The 25,582-nt window shown below is 44.7% G+C and overlaps 1 protein-coding gene across 4 annotated transcripts; it reads right to left on the reverse strand.

Moving 5' to 3' along the window:
- Positions 1 to 2: 2 nt before the first annotated feature.
- Scgbeta (sarcoglycan beta) lies at positions 3 to 25,582 on the reverse strand. 4 transcript variants are annotated; one of them, XM_089566756.1, is made up of 6 exons: positions 25,441 to 25,582; positions 22,348 to 22,433; positions 7,818 to 7,932; positions 4,451 to 4,675; positions 2,227 to 2,361; positions 3 to 1,588 (listed from the first exon to the last, which is right to left on the reverse strand). In XM_089566756.1, the coding sequence occupies exons 1-6, from the start codon at positions 25,531 to 25,533 to the stop codon at positions 1,379 to 1,381; spliced, it is 864 nt and encodes a 287-aa protein (XP_089422882.1). In that variant the 5' UTR covers positions 25,534 to 25,582; the 3' UTR covers positions 3 to 1,378. The 4 variants fall into 4 exon arrangements, with proteins under 4 accessions (XP_089422882.1, XP_089422879.1, XP_089422880.1 ...); XM_089566753.1 differs by having other exon boundaries at positions 7,818 to 8,000; positions 22,233 to 22,433; XM_089566754.1 differs by lacking the exon at positions 25,441 to 25,582 and adding an exon at positions 23,654 to 25,368 and having other exon boundaries at positions 7,818 to 8,000; positions 22,233 to 22,433.

Below are 25,582 nucleotides of genomic sequence, written 5' to 3' on the forward strand. Positions count from 1 at the left end.
TGTCAGTGGCCCAATTCACGTTTATTTCTACACATACAACACGCACACGGCCAGTCAAATTGATGAAAAATGGCTAACATCAAACATCTTTATTCAAAAACGCGAATGGCCCATTTCATACATGGGAGCTGCAAGATTTAACACTTCCAATTGCCACTGGTTGGTATGTGGCACTTTTAGCAGTAGTACAGTGCTCGTGCAATGAATGCATAACATCACATTTTCCAAGTTTAAAAAAAAAAAAGCTTAAAAATGCCTTCCTAAATGCACTGCTACCAAATTCCATGAGTTTCAATCAGGAAAAGCACAATCATGACAGAAAACAAATGGGAGCACATGAACCTGTCTGTGTGTTACTGGCAGTGGGACAGCAAAATGTCAAGCCTTCACACCTTCTATCAGCATCACTTTTGGTGTAACAGCAGTGCCTGTACAACACACTAAATTAATGTCACGTGCACGGAATTGCCAACTTTCACAAGGGCAACTGCCAGCTATGTGATGAACGAAAACCCACATCTAGGTTAGAAATGTTTCTGTAACTACAATGACCATACCTGCTAGGTATTCCTGCTCACTTTGCTGCACATATATTATCACTAAAAGAATGCATTAGAAAAAAAAAGTATCTAAATTTAACCCTTGGTTCAGGTTATGTGAGGTCTGTTCCCGGCAACTTCAGGTATAGCAAGCATAACATTACAGCTGTAATCTACAGCTCGTTTGCAGCAATTCAAACTGATAATTTGCACCTCTCATTAGGTATATTGGAGAAACTTCAGTTATTTGGCTGGTTTTCTATTTTTTCAATGCATCCTGGAAACCACTAATTCAAATGGCTTCTCTAACCTTTTGTTTCCTCGTACAGCGTAACCTTGAGAGTATGTTTCACAGCCACAAGTAGCCACAGATTACAGACTACCGGATGATCGGGATATTGTTTGGTTTTGTGCTGAAGCAAGAATAGCATTTCAATAAGATGACTATTAATTTACGATTTACCACCTGGCAACTGCTTTAGCTACAGACACTACACTGTAGAATCTAACACACTCCACACAGTTTCCTAGTGATGAATAGTAGTAGGTCTGCAGAGTATTTAAACAATCTCTATGCACCAGAAGTAAGCTCCCATCAATTAGTTTACACCAGGTGTTAAACTGAGAGGCACTGAACAATGAAATCGCCGGTAATACAGTGTCAAGCACTGCAAGAGCTAAAAAAGAAAGCTCAAAAACAAGCTAAGAAGGCTATAATTGTCAGAAATATGCATTATGAGCATGCACATTTACATAATAAACCACGGCATGGCGCTGCCGTGGTTTATCTTAGAATCTGGCCCTGATGGGCTTAAATCCATTAGAATCAATCGGCTCACTTAGGTACAAGGGTTGACACTTTCCGGGAACCGAACGTCTCCACAGCCAAAGCCCTGCTCCCGAACTGGCACACGGAAGATGCGACCAGAAGGCATGCACACGCACAGCTTGTACCAGTAAGAGGCATCGCTTGAAGGGTTCTCGGAGCGCGGCAAACCGGCAGCCAGGATTCGGATGCCATTGCTGCCATCCAGGGTCAGGCTTTGGTTCTGGGCAGTGGAATGGAAAGTTTTCCATGGGGCATGAAAAGCATCATAGGACAGGCAGAAAGAACGTATCTGTCAAGACAGCATTCTGCACTCTTCGTCCACTAAAGTTTGCATGTTCCTGTTCCGTCTATCTTAGTCATGTTTCATTCGAGTCGCAATATAGAAAGGTTCCTATGCCAACGTTTGGGGACACTTCGTGAAACCTGAACATACTGATCTGGCCTGCACATACAATGAATTTGATCACGTATCAATCACATATTTTGGATTCATTTTTCATGTAACAATGAGAAAATTCAGGTACACTAAACACAAACAATGGGCACGCACAATATGTCAAGCATTAATGACTTAAATGGAATTCGGCTTTCCTGAACAGTACACACGATTACAACAACCAGTACAGTAGTATACGTGACAACACCACCATTGCCATGGTTGACTTCCCGAAAAGAACTGTCAAAATTTTCAAAGTGCTGCGAGTGCTTTCCCAGGGAAAAATATCCAGCACCAATGACATCATGACTGCAAGAAAGCATGTGGATGCAAGAAATATAGCACGCGTGCAAGCATAATTAGGCAAACCAGAAAATAACAAGGAAACTCAAGATTGCACAATTTTATAGCAAGCACCTCACCACACTTCTGAGGAAGATATTGTGCCCAGCTGACCAAGTGATATTATGTCCTTCCATATCCAGCCCTCCATTTCCCTTGAGCAGGATTTGGTAAGGAGACGAAATGATCAGCGGATCTCGCTTGGCACTGGTCAACTGAAAAAGCCACAAACAACTTGTCAAGGATCGGAAAAAAAAAAAGTTAGGAGGATAAGGCAGGCTTACAGACGGTATTTCTGCTAAACGAAAGTGTTACTTTGTGGATGATATCTTAGCCAACACAAACGGATTTTAAGAAAAGTAAAGCACAACTGAAAAATAGAACAAAGTGAATGCTAGGATGCTGTATAAAACACTTGTAACCAATATCTTTCCACGTCTGCTCAATCAATTAGACTATATGAACTAACAAAACATTAAGGTTTTCCTTTCGGAACTCGTGTGTTAATAAGAGAGCCATTCCAGCAGGGATTCTCTACAAAAAATGTTTCGACGGTGCTAAAACAGTAGCATGTTCAGGACAAGCAAGGCATGCTGCCACGTGAAATAGGTACTTTTATTTCATAGGCCTTTTTTTTTAGCTGAAAAGAAAGGAACATGTTAAACGCTAGCCAGAGACATAAACCAAATGTTCTACCTGTGCCCTACAACTTCCCTATCAACAGCATGGGCCACATTTTATAAAAATTCAATTAATTTTTTATTCATCTGGTCCCCTGCGATCGGTCATGACTAGCTGATGACAAAGACCGTGGCAGATGAAGTCACGCTGGCCATGACACCAACATGCCCACACTCACGTTGCTATTTATTTGCATAAGCATGCCCACACCGCTATTTCAGTATGCGTGGTGGTAATAAAGAAAGTTTTCTGTGTCAACATCACATAGCTTCATTTCAAAAGAATAAACTACAGAGCAGTTAAGGCTTCGGGCTACAATGCTGCTAAGTGAGCAAACACAGTGACAGAACCGACATGCGTCAAAGAGGTCGAAAGAAAAAAGAAATTGGAGCATGGTGCCATGTGATTCATTGTTCGCTTCCAAATCCCTTCTTGTTGCTATGGCTGATGTCAAAGCCAAATGACTGAAAAAATGAAATGAATCCTTTAAAAAAAATATGGCCCTTTATCTCTGAAGCCAACATTTAAAATGCTGTCTAGTTTATGCCGCCAACGAGTTAACCAGGCATAATGAAAAACAAGCAAAGGGTAAGTGCTTTTGGCGCAATTCTGACATTCGCTCCGTTTATTTCACCAGGGCAAATTCCTTTGCCATAAATTTCGGTGCATGTAAGCTGAGCCACCTCTGATTTTAAAGTAAGTAGTGAAACAAGGCTAGAAAACAAAATGACAGTCAAGATTTCTTACATTCGCAGAATAGAATAGTTAAGAAATAAACACTCAGCATGTAAAGAAAAACGAACCAGAGAACCCGTGTCACCCATCCTTGTATCGGTAAATTAAGACTTGGTATAAAAGTGTATGGAAAGAGAGTTCTCCTTGTGGCAACAGCAGAGAAAAGTACTGTCAGCAGAATGAAGGCATCACAAAACATCTTAAGTGCCAGATGAAATGATGACATTTATTTATGAGCAGGAAATTCAAACTTGACAGTTTGAACGACACCAAAGCAAATGCCACACCACAGAGCCTGTCAAGAAAAGTTGTGGAAAAAGCACACACACACACACGTGCAAATTCATGGTGCAATCCCTAAAACAAATCTTGGGTCATGTTTTAATCAATGTGCTTAACAAATAAAAGAGAAGGGGAATGAAAAATGTAATTCAGACAATTCTCTGTGCATTTCTCTTGCAGGCACTGTCCTGCTGCACTTTAAATCACAAAAAGAAAACCAAATTTGCTGTTACAGTTATGCTGACAAAGCGGCAATGACGCTCACTTTCACTGAGTGACTTATGTTTTCAAGTTGCTCAAGAATGAGTGCAATATTTCTCTGTCGTGAGCTTGTATTTTGAGATTACTGATAAAGTAGATTAAAGAAGATTTCACTGCCGCAATCTGCATTTAGTGCTCACCACAGCAGATGCAAACAAAGAGTGATAGCTTCAGAGATAACTTCTAACTCTGTAACCAAATGCTGAACAAAGAGGTGGTATATCCTACAAAGTCGATGAGTTGGGCATTACAATTTCTCTAGGCTTTTTTTTTTCTAAGCCAACTGGACCAATTTGACGCTTAAATATTTCAGACCCAATTAACAAAGTAATCAGCCAGCCTTACCCGTGAGACATGCGCCTCCTTCACACTCAGATTGGGAATGCCTTTAGGCAGTTGGAAGCCCTGATACTCGGTTGAAAATATGGTTCGGCCAGTAGTCGGACTACGGACTCGAAATTCCTTAACGTTGCTCACTACAGTCCAGTCAGGGCCAACCTCCAGGCTGGGCCCAGGTGCTTCAGGTGCTTGACGGCCAGCCTGCTTTTCTCCTGCAGCCCTCACAACAACCTGCACAGCAATGATGATGCTGTAAGGCTCTTTGTAACAATTACCAGCCAGTAATGTCAGTCCCACATAGGCCAAGCAGCTGCCTATCAAAAGAATGGAAGTGTCTGCTGTTTAACCTTTTCACGCACCGCTCATTATTCCGATTCAAAGCAAACATTTTTCCATCTGAATAGTATATCCAGGTCTCCAGAAAGAAAATTCATTAGCTTTCAATACAAAATGCTAACGGTTAGTTTCTTGCATGCATTTAATTACAAAATATTGCGAAAAGTTTCACTATGGTTTAAATTTTAACATCGGAAAGTAAGGATCCATCAAACACAAAGGGATTATGGAATCATTTTCAGTTTCATAGATGGACATGATGCTAGAAATTGAGAAAAAACAATGGATATACGCTTAGAGCTGTACACGAAAATTGTGGACGATGTGCTATCAAGATCCCCATTTTGTTACATATTATTTTTGCATTCACTAGCCGAGATAAAAAAAAAAAACATCCCATTTGCAACACAAAGGATGCTAAATTCATCTGAAACAAACAAAGAAATCACTGCTCTCAGACAGCTCAGCTGCAAGTTCAGCTTGTACACTAGTGAGTAATGTTGCTGAAGTATACTGTTCAATAGGCTTGGCCCCCTGGGTTAAAATTTTTATTCAGTAAAAAAGAATTGGTGAAAATGAACCATTACATTCAAATAAAAGTTTGGAATGCCCTCCTTCTTACAAGCATGCTGCTTTTCAGTCTTGCCCAGCCAGCAGCATGTGCTTCCAACACTGGTGCAATAACCGTTGCATGGCGTCATAGAAGAAAGAGTATAGCTGTCGCCAACACCAACAGCGCATCGCATTACCTCCTCTGTCAAACACGAGGTGCATACCATTTAGATGTTCCTTTATCTCGGGCCACCAGATGTCTGACAGCATGAGGTACAGAATGTAAGGTAGTTCAGTGATGTATAACTGTTGCCCTGATTCTTCTATGACGGCATGGAGTGATTAAAATGCCAGTCCAGTGGTGAAAACGCATCACCAGTGGTGGAGACCATTTTGAAAAGTGATGTGCTTCTGGGAAAGACGGCATTCAAAACTTCCATTCACACGTACTAACACTTTTCAATTCCACCTCTTAACCAAGCACCACAAAAATTCAACAAAAGCAGCCAGAATTCGCTATTTTATTTTCCTGCATGGTTTTCTCCCAGATATGAGATTAGAACAGAACAGGCAAATATGCTTGGGTAACAAATCTATATAGTATTTCCTCTGAAAATAATCAACTACATGAAAAAAAAAAAAACTACTGATATTAACTTAGAACAAAGGCAAAATGTGCTTTTATGAACATAGATTCACCACGTACACAACTTACAAAATGAAATGGAAGCGAGAAAGTGCTGGTGGAAAGCTTTTTGCATTCACCGAAGTAGTACAATGTCGAGCGCATTCAATTTCTTCATCATCCTCTGCCTCTCTGAAACTGTCAATGGCCATCGGCAAGTTCACTGCCAGTGATATCATCAAGGTTGGAATCGTCACAAACCAGTAAGCTATGACTGTGACTTGCATCACCACCATGGAATGTCACCATGACTGGAACTACTAGAGCTAGAGAAGTACCAAAGCGTGCTAAAAACACGAGGGAGTGGTGTTGCTTGGCTTCTTGTGGTTGCAGTGAGAACTACCCAGACTAGAAAAGTGAAAGCATGAGCATGGAACAGCTCTGACGTATAGGGCACAGCCCAGAGTGAGTTGATGAGTCCCACTCGTACACGGCAAAACCTGGCAAAGCCTAATGGGCGAGTGGCACTCACCTTTGGCAGGCATTTAAAGGGTTAAACCAGTCAGAGTTCTGGAGCCAAAACCTCTTGGAAACCCATCAGGTCAGCAAATAATTCTGATTATATGGAAGTGACCAATGCAAACAAGTTGCTACAGGTATACTATATCACTGGTTGCTGAAGAGCAAAAAAAAATGTGGGTTTTGTTTAATCACAAAATGCTTCAAGCTGTTGTTGTCAGCACTCTCCTCAGATACTTTAGTGAAGATGTCTTTAGGAATCCATCATTCAAACCGAGCTAGCAACAAGTTAGCATTGACCAAGCTCCTTCACATGTCAAACCTGACAAAACAGCTATGCTGTGTCAGCTGCTTTGTTCAACAAAGCAAAATATGCGGAGTTTCTTGCCCTGCAACTTGCAAAGTGCATGCTGTACGTCATTTTACATGTCACCTGACTGAGCACTTCTGCCTTACATCCTAAAGCACTCAACAGTTAGTTAGATACACTGTCAGTGCCAAGCTGTGGTGACAGCAGCAGTAGCAGCAGCTGATTACGCCACAGCATTCTGCTAAACAACACGGTTTCTGCATAGAACAAAGACGCCATACACTTAAAGCATTTAACTCTGTCTCTAACAAGCCCAATGACCACTGTTAGACCGTTAGATGCAAACAGTGATTTCAAAAGTTTCCATGCCTATCTTGGGCATGCTCCACCATCCGACTTGAAGCCAGAAAACTACAGTTTAGTTTTCTATTTTGCTTTTTTTTCCATGGAGCAACAATTTTTTAACTGCCTGTGAAAACAGCGGAACGTTGAAGTTGACAGCAACAATGGCTGCCTCTCACACCCCCAAAACATGACAAATCTTGTGCATTAGCATTGATTTTTTTTTTCAGAAGTATTTGCTGTTGGATAGGCAGGTATCTCTTAAGTTCCAGTGTTTCTTTAAAATTATTTTGTTATTGAATACAAGTACATCTTTACATCTTTACAGTCTTGTTCAAATTTTATTTAAAAAAAAACCTTGATTTTGAAAATATACTTCTGCTGTTAAATGCGAAACAGTTCAACAAAACCTGTAATATTGAAAAGTGTATTTAAATGCCCTCACTTTGAGGTACTGCATTAAATTTCAAACCTTATAATTCTTGAACAAAACAAACTTAACAAAACCTACAAAGACTGGAATTTTTCCCACGGTAGTGAAAGATTTAAGGCTCTAAGCACAGACTGGAGCTTGTGACGTGCAGGAAGTTGATGCTCCGCTTCTCCATCAAGTCAAGGAATGACACCTATACAGTTTGACGAGGTCAACAAGCTGTCACCAGTAGACTACAGGAATAGTGGGTACTTGCCGGCTGTGACTCTCCTATGATGTGCAGATCGGTGTCCTTAAATCCCCCAATGACCCCTTTGTGGGGGACAACAGTGCCAAGATCAGCATTGTTCAGGAATCTCAGCAGCTGCCCACTAGGGAGGAATTCAAGGCTTTCCATGCCATAACCAATTCTAAGTACACCCAGTAGCATCACCGTCACCTGAAAGCAACAGCAATCTTAATGCAGAAACGCCTCATCTCGACCTCAACCGGTAATCACACATTACCATAATACAAGGCACAGGAGAGCAGGATAGAACATTAGAAAACAAGCTACAAGCAGAACAAGCAACATTAGAAAAAAATTAAAATGACCAATGTCTCATGCTCAATGTGGCTAGCAGGTTATGCTACAGAATCACTGCCCTGGAATCACAATACCGTCACTCTTTCCTTAAAGGGGCTGCGAAACACTGCGTGGGGGAAAACCGGCTATACTTCAGGTGGGTTCTTTATGTCACACAGATGCTGACTTAAAAAGAATTACAGGAATCGATGCACAGGAACGGGAGTTATTCAGTGAAGAAATTTCAAAATACAAGCAAACAAAACGCTGCCCTCAACTCGATTTTGGCGGGGCTTCCCACTCCTATTTCGCTCTCCCAATGACGGCACCTGGCGCAACCAATCAAAACAGCCAGCCAGAGCACGTCATGGAAGTTTGTACTCCATAGCTGCCTGCTCTCTGTAACTCATTCCTGCTGAGACTGGCAGCGTTGTTTCCATGCCAGAGCGCCCCTGGTGGTGTATTTTTATTTTACTTGCTTTGCAGCGCTTTTATCTAAGACAAACAAAGTGTTTATGTTGATCTAATATAAAACGCAGACAGGTGACAAAATGTGTCTATTTATTCACACAATTTGCAGTATATTTACTGTTTGTCCGGTCATCAAGCTCGCGCCAGGTGATGTCATATCCGCTGCTAAAAACCCGCCACTGTGTGGCGACACCATCAGAGCCATGAAGTTGTTTTTGGGAGGACATTAAAATATTGAAAAACGGAATGTACACGGTATTACCGACGCTAATAGCACCACTACAACTCATTGTATGCAGTCAACAGGCAAAACAGTTAACTAAGATTGTGTTTCTGGGCCCCTTTAACCTCTGCACATGGCCATTACACTTTGCCTTCATAAACACAGCTCCTTTCCTTGAATGCAGTATAGTTGTATTTCTTCAAGCAGCCACAGAATGTATGGGCATGCATTGTTTTTTTATCTCCTGTACACTGCAGCAAAAGCTACGCACTACTGCGCAGCAACTGAAGAACTAGCTCCATCGTTGTATAGAACAAATTTCCTGGAAAAAATCAGAAAGTGGAAACATGTAGGGCGTCAATCTAGAAATGGGTGAGGTGGGTTTCCAAAGACAGCGCAAAAAATCGTAAAAATTGTCAGATACTTCCAGTCCCAATTTTCTTCCTTTCTTCCACCGCTTGCCTGTTTCACAGCAGTTTCCATATAAGCTGCCATCGTTTATTCGCTGATTTATTTGTGCCACAACATCACTGACTTCACTGCATCATAGCAAGACCAGCACATGCTGTATGCTGTGCATATGCTGTACAGCAAAGAAATAGACAATCCCAAAATTAAGTGTGTGCTGTCATAGTTAATATGCCAGCATCAGCTGGCTGTTATACCTATATGCTGCAGCCGGTTTCATGCATCTCTCAATAAGTGTAATGCATGAGTCACTTCATATTTGTTTTCTTGCCACACCATGAAGTGATGAAACCTGTACAATTGAGTACAGGATAGCTGTCATTTTCTCACACCATGTAAAAGCTGCCAGTGGGCTGGGAAACGGACAATACATGCCACTGCGCATACCATGCTTCTCAAAGCTTTGCAAGGCATGTTGACAGAAAGCCTTGTCCTATTTTTATTTTGGTTGCACTGCTGCTCGCATTTCATGCGAGACCACACCACAAAGCAGAGCAGAATTGACGCCACACAGCTCTCTATGATGCAGTGCAGCAGCGGTGTTGCAGCACAAATAAATGCGTAGAAAAACGATCTTAACATCACAATTGCGATGAAACAAGTGAGCAGGGGGGTAAAGTTGGAACCGGAAGTAGCTGTAGCAGACAATTTTCCCATGATCCCATGTGTTGACTCCACAAACGCACCTACCCCACTGTCCATAGCTCTAATGATTTTGGCTCAAAGCATCAAACATTATTGCTTTTTGCTACGAGCTAGCAGATGCCATCTATGATTGTGACAAAAAAAAAAGTGAGAACATGAACACGCAGAGATACTAATTTAGTTTTTTCATGCAAAGCATAAACAAAATCTTCTAAATTTTTTTTTAACAATAATGTACACATGTGGAGCTTGTTCGAAACCATGCATCCATGCACGTCCAAAAGGGGGGGGGGAGTAGAGGAAGCTGCCCCCCCCCCCACCCCCTCCCCCCGCCTCTGGAATATTATTTTAATATTTTTTAAGCACAAGCAGAAAACTACACAGCTTCATTAGCACACTTAGGTGATAGTAACTTTTCACATTTTGTCTATTAAGTTTAGTTCTTTGTTCACTAATAATAACCAATGTATGTTCTCCATAGCACACTTAGGTGATAGTAACTTTTCACATTTTGCTCATTAAGTTTAATTTTTTGTTCACTAATAATAATCAATGTATGTTCTCCAAGCCTAGCACTAATTTGCTGTTTCTAATATGTGTTTCATGTGGGCAGTTTAGACCACAAATAGTGCCTTTTTGGTGCTAACCTACCACGCCCCCATCCCCAGCCATCGGCAAAAAGTTCTGCAGGCGCCCTTGCACTTGCATGCATCCAAGAAACCTCCCATAAGCTTTCTTCCAACATTAGATTTAAAGGCTTTCTGTGCAATGAAATTTGAATTACAGCATTGTGCATCGTCACACATAAAATAATTTTCAGCGTCATGCCATAATCTGTGGATTCAATAGAACAAGTTTCGTCACCATTCAGCTTCAGTAAAATTGTTCCGCAAAAAGCATGTAACTTTTGAAAGCAACGGCTTTTTGGTGATCAGCTTGTACCGTAGCTTGTGATCCATAGCTTGTACCGATATTACTTAGCAACCAGATACAAGAAATCTCTACAATATAATAATCGAGCCTTTCTAGACTTGACCTGCCTCACTCAAACTGTACCGGCTTATACCCTGCACAATACAGAAAAATGGTTTATTCCTTTTTGTCGCACCAACTACGGCAATCAGATGCTACGTTACAATATGCCACACTTATTAAACCAATTACAGTCCATGAATATCGATATTTCCAAAAGCAGCTTGCACGAAATTAAAGCTGCCTTGAAATAAGCTACAAAGCGTTGTTAAGTATATTCTTTTTTTTATGATGTATAAAATGTATTGTATGTATAACTGTGTCTGTGTAAAAAGTTTTTGTCTCTAGCGTTTGACCATCTTCCGATGTTTGTTGCTGTATGCCATGTAAAGGGGGGTCCGGGGGTCCCTCAAGTGATCTGCGATCACTTTTTAACCGGACCTACCCGCATCTATGATGTAAATAAAACAAACTTCAAACTTCAGAGCAGCATCATTCAAAGCATTTTGACCCAACCTACTCAAGTGAGATCAAACGGGTGACTGATGTCAGTGGCAAAGACCCTTATCAAAGTGAGCACGAAAGATTGTTTTAATAGCACTACCTTTCTCCAAATTTTGCTCCGAGAGAAAATGCAGGCTGCTTGTATTATTACGTGGCTTGCTCCTTCAGTCAGTGCATGTCGCTCTGCAAGCAGTTTTGCTTTCGTGGTTTGCTTCAAGTGGCACAGCTGATTGGTTTTGCTGCATGCACTGTTCCCTCAATAGCCAATAAGAAGCAAGAGTTGCGAACTTGTATCCCGCGAGACAAGTGCATGCAGGCAAGCAGGTCAACACAAAGATTACCTATGAATAGTGAGATCATAACGACTGCCTACAAGCCAGGCCAGAAGTATCAAGATGCGGATAGTTTAACATGTGTGCCCGTGGACCTGGCTCCGCAAGAACTTGCCTAAGATTTTCCCTTTATTTGTGCCGTTAGCGCATCCCACACGGCACAGCTTCAAAGGATGGAAACCGGATTTCTGCCACTCCACAGGTGCCTAGAAGGCTGCAATGCTCATATTCCGTGTATTTTTCTCCACGGGCTGCAGCCCTTCACCATGCGAAGTAGAGTTCACTATGAGCACAACTTTTACAGCAACAAAGAGACGTTTTTACTCATTGTACAATCCCAGTTAAACCAGACTGCTCAAGTATTTGTCACAAAGAACTGTCTGCCAGTCACCTGGGAGTATGCTTGCAAGGATTTAGCAGAGGTACTATCAGCTCATGTTACTTCTATCAGTGTGGACCTACGTTAAAACCTGTTGCAACTGTGAACACCCAAAGTCTCCCTGAAACTAGCCAGATTTCTTCAACCCACCGCGTCACCAAAGACCCGTTGGCAATGAGTGAGAACAGAACTACTTGGTCCCCAAATTCATCCAATGGAAAACATTAATTGCTGTTGCGACAAGCTCATACTCAACAAGCTATGATGAGACCACATCGCTTGCAAGTGAAACTGCTTACAAAGTAGCCAAATTTTTTGTGCCCAACACTGCCGTGCATCATGGTGTCCTTGTGGTTATCATAACTGACCGCAGGGCTGCTTCCACAGCCCAGTTAACTCAGGGTGTACTAAATGTGATGCACATGAACCATAGACATATGACAGCATGCCATACACAGACGAATGGCTTGGTGGAACAGCTCAACAGAACCTTGGCCGACATGCTTTCCAAGTATCGCATGTCGCGTAAATCAGAGAAAATCGAAAAAAATTCTCTCGGCTTAACCACACGTTTGTTCGGGCTCAAATTTCGCACAGAGCTTGCATTTGATGGCCAGTTTTGTTTGACACTAATTTAGGCGGGGCACTTGCCTGATTCGGTCAGAATTATTTGGAAATCCCAATCGTCTGCGGCGACGGCGAACCAAAACCGAAAGACTTCGCAGCAGTGGTACCCGCAGCGCCATCTCGCGCCCACCGGAGAAACCAGCTGTGCTAAGTTGGTGAGCAAATTATCTTTGCTTGGTGCTCTCTGCTGCGAAGCAGCGCAAGACATCACCGAAAATGCGGTCGTACAGTGATCAAGAGAAGGCCATGCCCACAACTTGGCTATGTGAGTCCAACTCCTCCCCGGTAGAGGGCTCGTTTCTCCAGTTAGTGCGAGATGGCGCCACGGGTACCAGTGCTGCGAAGCTTTCGGTTTTGGTTCCCCGTCACCGTAGACGATGGGGATCTCCAAATAATTCTGACCGAATCAGGCGAGTATCCCACCTAAATGTAGTATAAAACAAAACTGACCACCAAATATAATCTCTGTGCGAAATTTTAACCCGAACAAACGTGCGGTTAGGCCAAGATAATTTTTTTCCGATTTTCTCTGATTTACGCAACAGTTGGTATACTGATGTGGAACAAGCATAAATCACGGAACCAAATTATCCCATATGCAACGTTAATTTACGGTATGGTCCTGCAGGAGACAACATGGCTCACTCCCTTCCAGCTTGTCTTAAGTCATCAAGTTACAACTCCGCTGGACGCTATGCTGCCCACTGACCCTGACTGTGAGAGTTAACCTGGCCTTGATGTCACCACTTTCGGTCATGTGCATGCAAACCTTTTCTTGATCCAACCTTTCCGCCTTTGAAAAAATGACAAGTTATACACAATTTCAGAATGCCACTTGGTTTTTGCACATTTACCAGCGCTACTAAACAGAAAAAAAAGATATTGATATAAGTTGGATATGATGACATATTTTAAGGGTGCATCTATGCTTGCTGCGCCCATACTAGTGTACTTATAGTTGCCTGTTCAAGCCCTGACATCATCCAAATGAAACCATTGTAGCGCCCGGCGACGCTATAAAGCGCCGGCGCTGAGATCGGCGTTACAGCGCGCGCTAGAGGAAAATAAAGACGGACAGCGCGTGCTCGTGGCGCACGCCCGGCACGGGCAGTTCGGAACGAGAAGCCTGCCACGCTGGTCGCCTCTCTGTCTGGTGCTCCGCTGCGACCTCCGCTAATACCTCAACAGTGGTGACCTGGCGAACCGTGCCTTCTATCGCAGCGGCGTTCCAGCATGGCGTACTGGCAGCACCCAAGTTTCGACCCGCCGCTCCCGGCGTTCCGGCCTGCAGGCGTCGGCGGGTGGTTCGCCCAACTGGAGGCTGTGATGTACCTGAACGGCATCACCATCCAGCCGTTCAAACACGAAGTCCTTTGTGACATCCTCCCGGCCGACCTCCTGCGTCGGCTCACCTACTTTGCTTTCGGCGGCCGGCCATACGATGAGCTGCGTGCGGCCGTCTTGGCGGACTTCGGCGCCTACTACGTTCCACCGCCGCTCTACGACGCAGCGGACCCGTTTTCGCCGCCGCCAGCCTCTGTCCCTGGACCGGCCTCGCTCGCGCCCACGCAGCCTTCATCAGAACCCGGCCCGCCTCAGCAGCCCCTCGCCGCATCGCCGTCACTCCCGTCCAGCGTCTCCAGCCCGGCTGTCTCTCTCGACGCCACACCAGGTGGGATCCGCACGAGCTCCGACTCGCGTCCTGCTTCCACTACTCTCCTATCCGCGTCTCTGGCTCTGCCTCTTTGCGCTTCAGTGGCGTTGTCGCCAGAGCCTCCTGCAGCCAAAGACGACTCTGCGGCAGCAGCCGTGCCGAGGCTTCCGGCATCTCCATCTACCTCGTCACTACCGCCAACAGCTCTGCAGGCCTCTGCTGTGAGGTTGAAGCCGTCGCCCGCTGATGCTAAAGAGCCCTCGACAACGACCAAGCCTGCTTGTCACACTCCCAGCCCCTCAGAAGGTCCGCAGAGCACTACTCGTCATCAGGAGCAGGATGAGAAAGCCAACCCGATGACAGCAGTAACAAGCACGGCGATCGCCTCCAGCCCCACTTTGCCTGAAACAGTTCCTGACCCAGTGTCAGCGCTTGCTCTCATGCCCGACCATGCCCACACGCGCATCAGCACTGGCCAGTCGCTCCGGACGGCCACTCCCGCTTTACCCCAGCACCTGGAATTGAACCCAGCAACTTCCTCCGTCATCACCACAGCTGTCACCGTTGTCTCGTCGGTCACACCTGTGCCAACCCTAGGGGCCGGACCGCACTGCTCGCGCCCTACATCAGGGGCACCTGAGCCATGTAAGCCAGCCATTTCCACCTATTTGGACAACTTGAAGCTGGCGCTACAGCAGCGACACGACACCACGCTAAAGACCACATCTGTCCACGGAGCCGTTTCGACCGCTCCCTTGCTTGTGACGGCGTACTCTGTGTGCCAGCTTCCCGCCGACATCAGCTGCAACGGTCCAGCACCAATGACACTTGTGCCAGCGGGCAGCACTACAGTCGGTGACGGCCCCACCATGGCCTCCATTGCCCTAATATGCTTTGTCAGCTCGGCACCCTGCATCATTCGCCCATTGCGCAGCAGCCAGGCTCGTCCACCTGAATCCGCGCCCTCCACCCGATGGCTCTTCCCGGACCCTGACATGAACTTACCGGACCCTCCCTCCATCGCGTGACCTCCATCTGTACCCCGTCGGCGCGTACATTTCGCCGTTCCGTCTAGGCGGGGGGCCCTGTAGCGCCCGGCGACGCTATAAAGCGCCGGCGCTGAGATCGGCGTTACAGCGCGCGCTAGAGGAAAATAAAGACGGACAGCGCGCGCTCGTGGCGCACGCCCGGCACGGGCAGTTCGGAACGAGAAGCCTGCCACGCTGGTCGTCTCTCTGTGGTGCTCCGCTGCGACCTCCGCTAATACCTCAACACCATAACCAAGACGCCCACAAGAAATTCACAACGATGTCCTATAAAAGCTGAACTTAGTGCAGCAGTTCCATGCACCTGATGTAAAAAGCAGTACAGAAAGTAATCTAGATGCAATTCAAGAACCCAATTTAAAGCGACACTGAGGAGAAATTGAAGTTGGCTTGTATCGACAGAATACCAGCTCCTGATTACAAAAACGCCACTTATACTGACAACAAAGCTCTTGTAACGTAGAAAAGAGCAAGAACCAAAATACAGGTATCGCCGCCACAGGCCAAACTCGCAAGTACAAGCGTGATGAGGTCATAGGACAAACCAGTGTTGCTAGAACGAATGGTTCTAGCAACACCAGGAACCGAGAAGCCATGAATCACTGAGGCGCAGCCAATGCATGCGCAAATCTCTTTGACGTCGCCAGATGGCGTCACGTGCCCGGCAGCTACGCGCACTCCTGAAGCATCGGGACAAATCAGCGTCTGTTTTCCGGCGGTAGGCGGGCTCCCGGTATTCCGCTAGCGGTAACAAGGTACACGGTATGCTAAAGGTGTCTATTTGCGAGAACTTCGCTGACGACTTCGAGAACGAGATCCATCGTAACGCTGGCAAAACGCCAGTGCAAACGTAATCGAAGCGACTGTAGCGACGGCCGCAATAGCCGATACATGCCTTCAACGTGCGGCCGGCGGTAGCTTTCTTTTCGGCTGCTGCTAGGCCGCACTGCTGGCCGCCAGAAATCACGGAGTCTGCGCTACGTCATGCGCACGTCATGTTTCACGTCTCTTAGTCCTGTGTCGTCATAGGAGAATCCCAAGTTTGAATCAGAGCGGCGGGAAAAACTTGTTCAACTTCGAATCCAAATTTCTTAGAAATAAATGCATCTTTCGCTGCCAGCCAAGTGGCAACAAAGCCATGACATGCTGAACTATCGGATTTTACTATAAAAAAAATATTAATAGTGCTCTCCTCAGTGTCCCTTCAATGGGTCCGAACAGCTCTCGCAGACAATGTGCTTTCATAAAAGGCACTACACCTGAACAAACAATGAACAGGCAGCTCAAGGAACACGACACCTGTGACTGTAGTCAGCCACAGTTCCAAAAATGGAATAAGCAAGTTTTGTTTTTCAAATAATGGCAAAAGTTGACACTGAATTCAACTCGTTGAATGAAGGTCATGATGGCATTAGTCAAGGCAACAACATGAGTTGTGACTACAGTGCCTTCCGATCTTTAAGGGGAAAACTACCATGCCTTCCGTTCAAATTTCTTACTGTGCTGCGCTGCCTAGGGTTCCAAATTTTGTGAATGCTTCTTTGCATACAAAAGGAAACGACAAGATATACGACAAGACAAGATATATACGAGTCGGCAAGACAAGATATAAGAGTCGGCAAATGCACAGCAAGCATAGGTGCACCTGAAATCCAGCACCATTCATAAGGTGCATTAAATGAAAGGCTCCTATGCATTTTCTCCATATTCTGAAAGATGTTGGGTTCTATGCTCCACACAAATGAAGTGGCACCTTACACAAAGAAATATCAGAAAGAATTCATCATCTAAGGTTAGTTCCACTCCTCTAGTGTTAATAGGGCATGTAGCAAGCTGCTCTTTTCAAATTCCCTTATTTTTCCATGTTTTTCCTAACTATTTAAGTGAAAGTTCCCTGACCACTGAAGAGGATGGAAAACATACTGTCCATTATCATCGGGCAGTATGCAAGATCTAATCAAAGCAGAAAAAAAAATATTTACTCAAACTGAAAACGCTGAAATGAAAACAAATTTGCTCTTCCTGTTTCAGAAAGCTGGTTCCTTCTTGAAGCAAGTCCAGCTTCAAACTGTTACTTATGAAGCAATCATAGCATCTTCTCTTCCAGCTCTTGAATAAGGGTGGCTACCCTTTTCCTTATTCTTCCAAGCATTTAATGTTTCCACTAAGTATGTACAAACACGGCCGCTCAATGGAGGCGCACTTGGTGCGGCCCGCCGCGTCGCGCCTAAATGGCTGGGGAAGTGCGTATTGGGAGAAGTTCAAGTTTCCGCCGTTATTCTTCGCGGGGGCACCACCACTCTGTGACAAGCCGCCGCCGGCACGCACGGCCAGACAACGCGGAAGGAGTGCGCTGGCTGTGTTGGCACGTGCTTTCGCTGTAACTGCTCTGCATGACCGCTTGTATCTGCTAGTTCTGCGTGCTTGTCATCGGTGCCTGTGTCGACAGCATCATAAGCGCATGCGACACTATGCCACGCAACTGCTGCGTGCCGCTGTGCACCACAAACGGAAGAAAATATCAGAAAATCGGTTACCACGAGTTCCTGCAGAAGCAGCAAGCTATGCAACATGGTGGTTTCAGCCCTTCATCCCTATTTTGAGCAATGTCCGGAGTTGATTTGCGAGAGAGAAGACCGCAGTCACACCGAGGACCTCTGCAAAGCCTTCCTAACGAAACTACCACTGCTGACCAATTGGGTAGAAAACATCAATCTTACGGCGGAAAAAATTATACTTGCTCATAAACTGCTTTCGAGGAAAGTTCTTCGCTTTTAAAATAGGCTTGAATTCCTTCAGTGCATCACGTGGCTTCAAAAAAAAAACGAAAAACATTAACTGAGCCTGCTGGCGTCTGGTTGAACTGGCTGTCTTGTGTTGTTTCTTTTGCAACTGTTTGTGTCAGAAGTATATTTACGAGAGCAATCCCAAAAGTAAGGTCTCCAAAGGGCTGCGGCCGCAGGGAAACTATATGCGTAGCTGCTCGCTATGCTGCTGTGTTCATTGTTCCCCGTCTTCCAAACAAGCCATGACTCAGCGCGAAAGGGACTGTCAGTCTTGGCCCGGCAACCATTTGGAATGGAGCTCCCGTTTGTCGCTACCGCCAGGAGCGAAGTTCATGCAAATGGCGTTCAACCAATCGAAATTCATCTCCAGTTGACGGAAGTGTACGGAGAGTCTTGCATGAATGTTAAAAACTTCCGCAAGTGGTGTAGGGAGCCCGCAGCTGGTCGCACGGAAGTTCACGATGAAGAAAGAAGCGGGAGACCGTCAATTTCTGATGAGACAGTCGCGAAGGCCGAAGAAATAATGCAGCAATATCGGAGGATCACACTCGATGAACTCTGCACTTTGGTTCCTGGCGTTTCTAGAGGCACTATTCATAGAGTTTGACAGCAAGGTTGAAATATCGGAAGGTGTGCGCAAGGCGGTTTGCGCGAATGCTCACAGACGACCATCAACAACAATGCGTTGACTCCTCCCGCGAATTTCTTCCGCGTTCTGGAGATGAAACGGAGACACTTTTGTGTTCCATTGTTACGGGTGATGAAACCTGGACATTCCACTTAACGCCTGAGACCAAACAAGAATGACGTGAGTGGCGGCACTCATCTTTGCCCAAGCCGCGAAAATTCAGGCGAACACAGTCTGCCGGCAAAGTCATGGCAACTGTGTTTTGGAATCGAAAATGGGTATTGTTGGTAGATTTCTTGGCTCCTGGCGCCACAGTAAACACGGACAGATATTGTGAGAGCCTTAAGAAACTGAGACGGGCGATTCAAAATTGCAGAAGAGCAACAACGCTCGCACCCACGTTGCCTGCCAAACCATCGCTCTCCTAGAACAGTTTGTATAGGGCGTCATCAGCCACTCACCCTACAGTCCGGACTTAGCACCAATTGACTACCACTTGTTTCCAAAGCTAAAAGAACACCGCGCTGGAAGGCGCTTCACTGATGATGACGAAGTGAAAGATGCGGTCAAACGCTTCCTCAACAGCATAGCGGCGAGCTGGTATGACATGGGCATACAAAAACTGCCCCAGCGTCTGTAAAAATGCATAGACCGCAACGGCGATTATGTGGAAAAGTAGAAGAATGGTCTCCCATTTAAGTGATCTGTAATTTGCTTAAAATAAACATATTTTTCGATTTATAAAAGAACTGCAGACCTTAATTTTGGGATGACCCTCGTACGGGGTGGTACCCACTTGGAACTATTTCCAGCGAAAACTGAGCAACAGGCTGAACTATAATGCTGAATGTTGCGACCACAAACGTAAGTTTACAAAAAGTGCACGTTGAATAAGTGGCCGAAATCTTGTCCCGAGTTGAAGATTGTAATATGTAATAAGTTATTACAGTGGTTGAAACGCCCGTAACCGAATGGATGACTGCTCGGCGAAGCGCACTTCTGCCTCGATTCTTGGTGTAAATTAACGCACGTGCGATTTGGAAAAGCGCAGTGATGGTGACATGCCGCTATCACGCTATCAATAGCAAACTTGCACGTGGCATCACCATAATGTGTGAAACGCAGCTCAGAAAGGCTAAAATTATAAAGCGCCTACCGCACGGACGCCTAAACGAAAGCACTGCCTTGGCCGCTGAGCACAGCTTTCGGCCCGGACTCGTCCCGGAGCGGTGGCGATGAGAACTAGGCGCAATACGCCTCTTTCGGGCGACGCGACGGGCCACACCCAGTGCGCCCTCCATTGAGCGGCCGTGGTACAAATGTGAAGTTTTCATTATGAAGCAAGGAAGAGTAATAAAAATTGGCTACAAATTCAATTAAACATTCTCAAGTAGTTCAAAAATTAAAATAGATGGCTAAAATTACGAAACACATTCGTTTTCACAAAATGCAGTGATGAAGAGAAACAAACAGCGCATGCAAGTATTTTACTCCTCCTTCTCATCATTTATCATATTCTGATGCCTACAGGGCATGACATAACGAGGGAGGGGAAATCATTTACAATGAAATAGGTACAGTTCATACAAAGCATAATTGTGCTCAGGGGAAAAAGTTATGACAGCTTGACTTAATGCTCAAATGACAAGGAAGCGGCTGAATGCGGTCATGAAAATGTAAGCTGCCCAACATTTTCTGGAAGTGGAGATGTTCTTTTCATCACAGTTCAGACATAGGAAAGGCATATCTCCTGCTGGTGGCTGACAGGATTAGATATCCCCTTCCTGGTCAAGTTGAGACCAACTAGTGAGAGACATGGCACAGCACATTGTTGAGAAACGCAAGATGACGTGCAAAAGTGATGAAAAGCAGCAGCTTGGGCTATAATGCGAGCATGACCTTTAGCGAGAGAAACCCCTCCACACTCCCTTGTGATGCCTAAAGGCACAGATCCAACTGTGGAACGGCACCCTAAACACAGCATTCTTGATGGGACACAGGCCTTAAACCTTGTGCATTGGATTCACAGTGCAATCCCTAGCTGTAATGGGCCCATAAAGGGCGTTGCATTACAACTAGGAATCAGTGCAGCAATCGCAGCAGCAGTTTTTCTTCCGAGCCCACCAAAAGTGCCTCACTTATCTGAGCTCTTAGATTTGGGAATTTGTTAAAATTATACTCACAAGTTTCCATGCTGCTTTAATGGATTACAAAGATGGTGGTAACATGCAATGACGCTATGCGTGCTTTCACAAGAGAAGCAGACAGCTACAATTTAGAGAAACTTCTAGAGAATTACCTAAATGACACTCCACGTGCTTACAGGAGCTTCATACACTGCTTATTGTACAGCCAAAAAATTTTCAGGCTTTCAACAGGGAACCCTTGAAGGAGAGGGCTGACACAGGTTGGTTGTTTCATCATCAGTGAAAAGCACTGCTTCTCCTAGCCTCGCCACTAAAAGCATCCTTTGTTCACACTGACACCCCTTTTGACAGAAGGAATGCCGCGAGACAAGCACAAGGTGATTTTCACAAAAAGTAACAGCTTTTTATGACTACTTCATCTCAGCTTGCACCACAGAGCAGCTAAGCTCTATCTGTTTCTGTTTCTGCGTGGCCTATGCAATTGACACAGCCCGACAGCAAGCTTTCCTGGTCGATTTTGAAGCCCCACTAGGACAACGCATCTCACATAAGAACACCGAAAGCATACAAATTCTGCACATTACTGCTTACAGCTTATTCCACAAAAAATACTTCTGAATGTAGCTACATTGACTGATCTGCACGAGCCCAAACTTACTGAGGAATGGCACAATCAATACAGAACCGACCAGTGTATACAGTGCTCACTTAGTGGACAAGAAGAAGACAGCCAAAATGGACAGGACGACTCAAATTATACATGTGAGATGTGACAAGTTTTCATGCCATCGTGAATGGACTGCGTGCCAGGAATTCACGGTACCATCAAAATTCACTACAGACCACTGCCTAAATTTTAGTCACTCCCTTTTCCTGACTTGAACACATCTTGACGGTATCCCTTATAATTCTAGATTTTTCCAGGTACAGAGAATTTCCCAGACAATTCCCAGTTTTACAGGTCACTAATGTCATTACAGATGCTTTAGGACACAGCTCCACAATGCATTCACAACATATAAAGTAAAAGCAGAGGAGCTACAGGACATGCACAATGCACAGACAAGCATAAGGAAAGTAAAAAGGCAAAAACAGAGAAAGAAGCACCATTAAGAGTTTTCAGTGCTGAAAGAGCATGCAGGGTAAGACACAGAGAAATTTCTACCCTCAAGCGAATACAGTGCAGGCCAAGATAGAGAAAAGAGAGGGAGAGAGAGCGCTTACCGCAAGGTTTGCGAGAGAAACCACGAAGAGGCCCACCACCAAACCATAGAAGAGAAATGCCTTCCGGCCCCGCAAACCCGTTTTGTGCAGCGAGTTTTCAAAGATGGGAACATACCCGGCAGAGAAGTTTCCATTGTGTCTTTTGTTTATCTCCTGTTTCAGCATAGCTTTCTCACGCATTGACAGCGTGCTTCGGGATGCCTGAAAAACAAGAAATATACATGAGATTAGCCGTGACACTAGTGCCCGTCCCAATAGCTCAGCACTTAGGCAAGGATGCAACAATGTAATAAAGTGAAACTACACACGAATGGAGGACGAGCAACAAAACAGTGTTTTGACTGCTTCCAATAGCAGTCACCTAATTCAGGTTAACTTATATAATGCTAAAAAAACACCGCATTCAGAGAGGACACGGGCAAAACAAAAATGAAAACAAAACTGCTTTGCATCTAGCGTGTCACTGTAGTTACATAAGACCATATGTGCACTGTCACATCTTTCCTTGTCACAACTTAACGGCCCATCATAGACTGAATATAACAACAATTAGTCATGTAAATATAAGAGAACAAAGGACGAAAAAGAAAAAAAATATCATTAAAACCAAATTAGCAGTACCCCCCACTAAAATAATCACAGAACAATTTCTGACAAAAAAAATATCCTTATGTGCTGCAAGATTTTTTATGGCGACTAACTTTTCACGACTGCATTTAGATATCAGCACTAAACTAAGCATGAACAAGACAACTGAAATGCAATGAGAAAAGCAAGAAGGTTCAGGATGAATGCATCCCTAGCATTAATACCTGCTCTTGTCCCTAGCTTACATGGTTAATCCCTTGTTATAGAGCATTGCAGTGGGCAAACAGAAGCACTCAATAGCACCCCCAACACTGCTCTCGCGAGAGCAGGCGCCTTCAAGCGGTAGAGAGAGAGCGCTTCTACAGCACCGAGAGAAGTCAAAAGCAGACCAGGCAGCTTCCTTATAAAAAGCAGAGTGCTGAGAAAGTCACTTTGACATTTAAACTGTATCCTCGCTGTTCACGTTTTTTTTGTTGTTCTACAGTACACGGAGGAAGACATCTGTTCTGCCTTTCTCACACTGCTGCGCTGCACATGTGCGGAAAGTGCTGGCAATGGGTGCGAGTTGCAACTGCGAACATACATATGCCACTTCACAAGTGCTGCTGGTACTTCGGGGAAGCAGATCTCGCCTACGGCATTTGCATGCAATTGTTTTTGGCCCGTATAGCAGGCAAATTATAGTGCATTCCACAGAGGGTGTCACATCTTGTGAAAAAGGTTTGGAACATTAATCTCATTTCTGAAGAGTACTCGTCTAGCCTCTCTGCTGGCGAAGGTTCTGGAAATGGTAAGGCTGTCCTCTACGATTGCCAACTATAGTAGTTTCAGACCTGAAAAACATGGTGGAGTGGGGAAACAAGAGTGGTCATGTGGCACACAGCTCTTGAAGCACAGAGTCCATTCCAGGGTAGAACAAGTGGTCCTCTTCTTGGCGTGCTACTGCCATATTCCTTCCTGCTTGATGCCTCTGCTCCTGTTCACCCACTCCAATGCACCGCCACATTCAATGACTGCTCTTTAAAAGTGATAGCAACCCTTGTTTGTATTCTTTTAGCTCCAGCTACCATACGTGTGATTTAGAATTCACATTTCAAATGTACAAGTCTTGTTCGGATAGCACATTCGTGTTAATGACAGGACAACCCTCAGTGGTAATTCATGAAAAGAGCATTAAAATTGTGAAAAACAAATAAAACAGGAGCATGCTAATGCAACATATACAAGAATGCAGTTGAATAACAGTGAAACTTGTTTAACAAAGTTCATTAGTTCCCTATCCCTTTGTTATTTGTGAGACGTGCTTAACCAGGACATGCATTGACAGTCTTATGCTTGAAGGCAGAATAACAGAGTCCTGTTCAGCCACTTCAATCATCTTATCAAACTTGCGCCTACCATTTAACGAGAACACCGTGTGACTAGTGCTCATGTGCTAGCACCCCTTGCCACAACTCCTCAACGCAGACACCCACAAAAGTCGAAAAGGTGAGAAGTTAGTAATTCCATTGTCAAAGCCACATAGAAAATGCATTTCAGTTTATATATACACTATAATTCTCCCCATTTCTTTTTATACTGTGGGCTCGTACCCCTAGAAATTACCATATGTGCTTCCTTGAACATTACCAAATGGCATTTGCTTTTATAGCAGAAACGGAGAGAATAGTGCTCTGCCACAAGGAAACCTTCTGCTCGCCAAGTAGACGGAGGTGAAAAGAATACGAAGATGGGGTGTTAACACCCTCTACCTGGAGTTGAAGCAAACCAAATTAAGTGAACACGAAAGCACCCGAAAGAGAGTAAATACACGATGGCATACGAGTGCCTAAGTTCACACCTCACTTAGGGCACAATTAGCCCTTTTTGCTCGCCCATGTGCCAATCATCAGCAGAAACTAAAACATATATGACTTTCATAGCTGTTTCCAAACATACGGTACGCAGTGCTATTTTTAACGTGGCCGACTGTGAAATGTGTGTAAGCGTCCTAAGCATTCTCTTTGACATGCACGTGATTAAGCTAAGAACAATCTTTATAATGAGCGAATAAGCAACTCGCACACTTTAAGTTTCTGAATAGCTAAAAAAAAAGTTATCAACATTTCTAAACCACTAAAGCATTCCTAGCCTGAGTGTAATGCGACATTTAAACGATGAGGGCGCGAAAGTTGCACTTAGTTACCACTGCTACTGCTTCCATTTGTAAACTTTCCGCCCTCCAAGGTCAGTGGTTGAGCCACAGACTTTCTATCAAACAAGCGCGGGTTTTCTCAGGCTAAACCATTTTGAGCTGATGAGACATCGCGTACTGTCGAGCGCCAGGGTGCATTTCTACATGAATATCTTCACAAAGACTAAGGCACGCTTTTCTTAATAACTTGCAAGCTGCTAGTATTAACTGCTGCCGCAAATAGCGGCGCAGAAGGTGCGCTTAGACGAAAAGCCTTCAAAGGCGGCTAGTAACACTGTGTTTGCCTATCTCCCATTCAACCACAAACCGTCCAAATCAAATCAAAGGCGGTCGTAATGGTAGATTCAGGTTCAACAGAACGTGGAGGAGGCAGCGTAGCACAATATCTTGATCTTCGAGGCTAAAAATGAAAAATAAATACGTTACCTCCACTGCCGGTACTGCTGCCACAGCTGCCATGGTGAATGTTGACAAACTTGACTTGGCTTGGCCTAGTTTGACTTCGTAAAATAAAAACATCTCCAAATTGTCGTGGACTGATGATGCTAGCAGTCATCTATGCACTATA

This window comes from Amblyomma mixtum, chromosome 1, assembly GCF_055824585.1.
Source record: "Amblyomma mixtum isolate Tamu chromosome 1, ASM5582458v1, whole genome shotgun sequence".
In the NCBI taxonomy this organism is placed as follows: domain Eukaryota; kingdom Metazoa; phylum Arthropoda; class Arachnida; order Ixodida; family Ixodidae; genus Amblyomma; species Amblyomma mixtum.

Coding starts and splice junctions, on each gene's coding strand:
- Scgbeta (XM_089566753.1), bottom strand. CDS start 25,533: ATGTTTTTATTTTACGAAGTCAAACTAGGCCAAGCCAAGTCAAGTTTG. Junction 8,001..22,232: donor TTTCTCTCGCAAACCTTGCG/GTAAGCGCTCTC, acceptor TGTTGCTTTCAG/GTGACGGTGATGCTACTGGG. Junction 2,362..4,450: donor AGGAGGCGCATGTCTCACGG/GTAAGGCTGGCT, acceptor TGGCTTTTTCAG/TTGACCAGTGCCAAGCGAGA.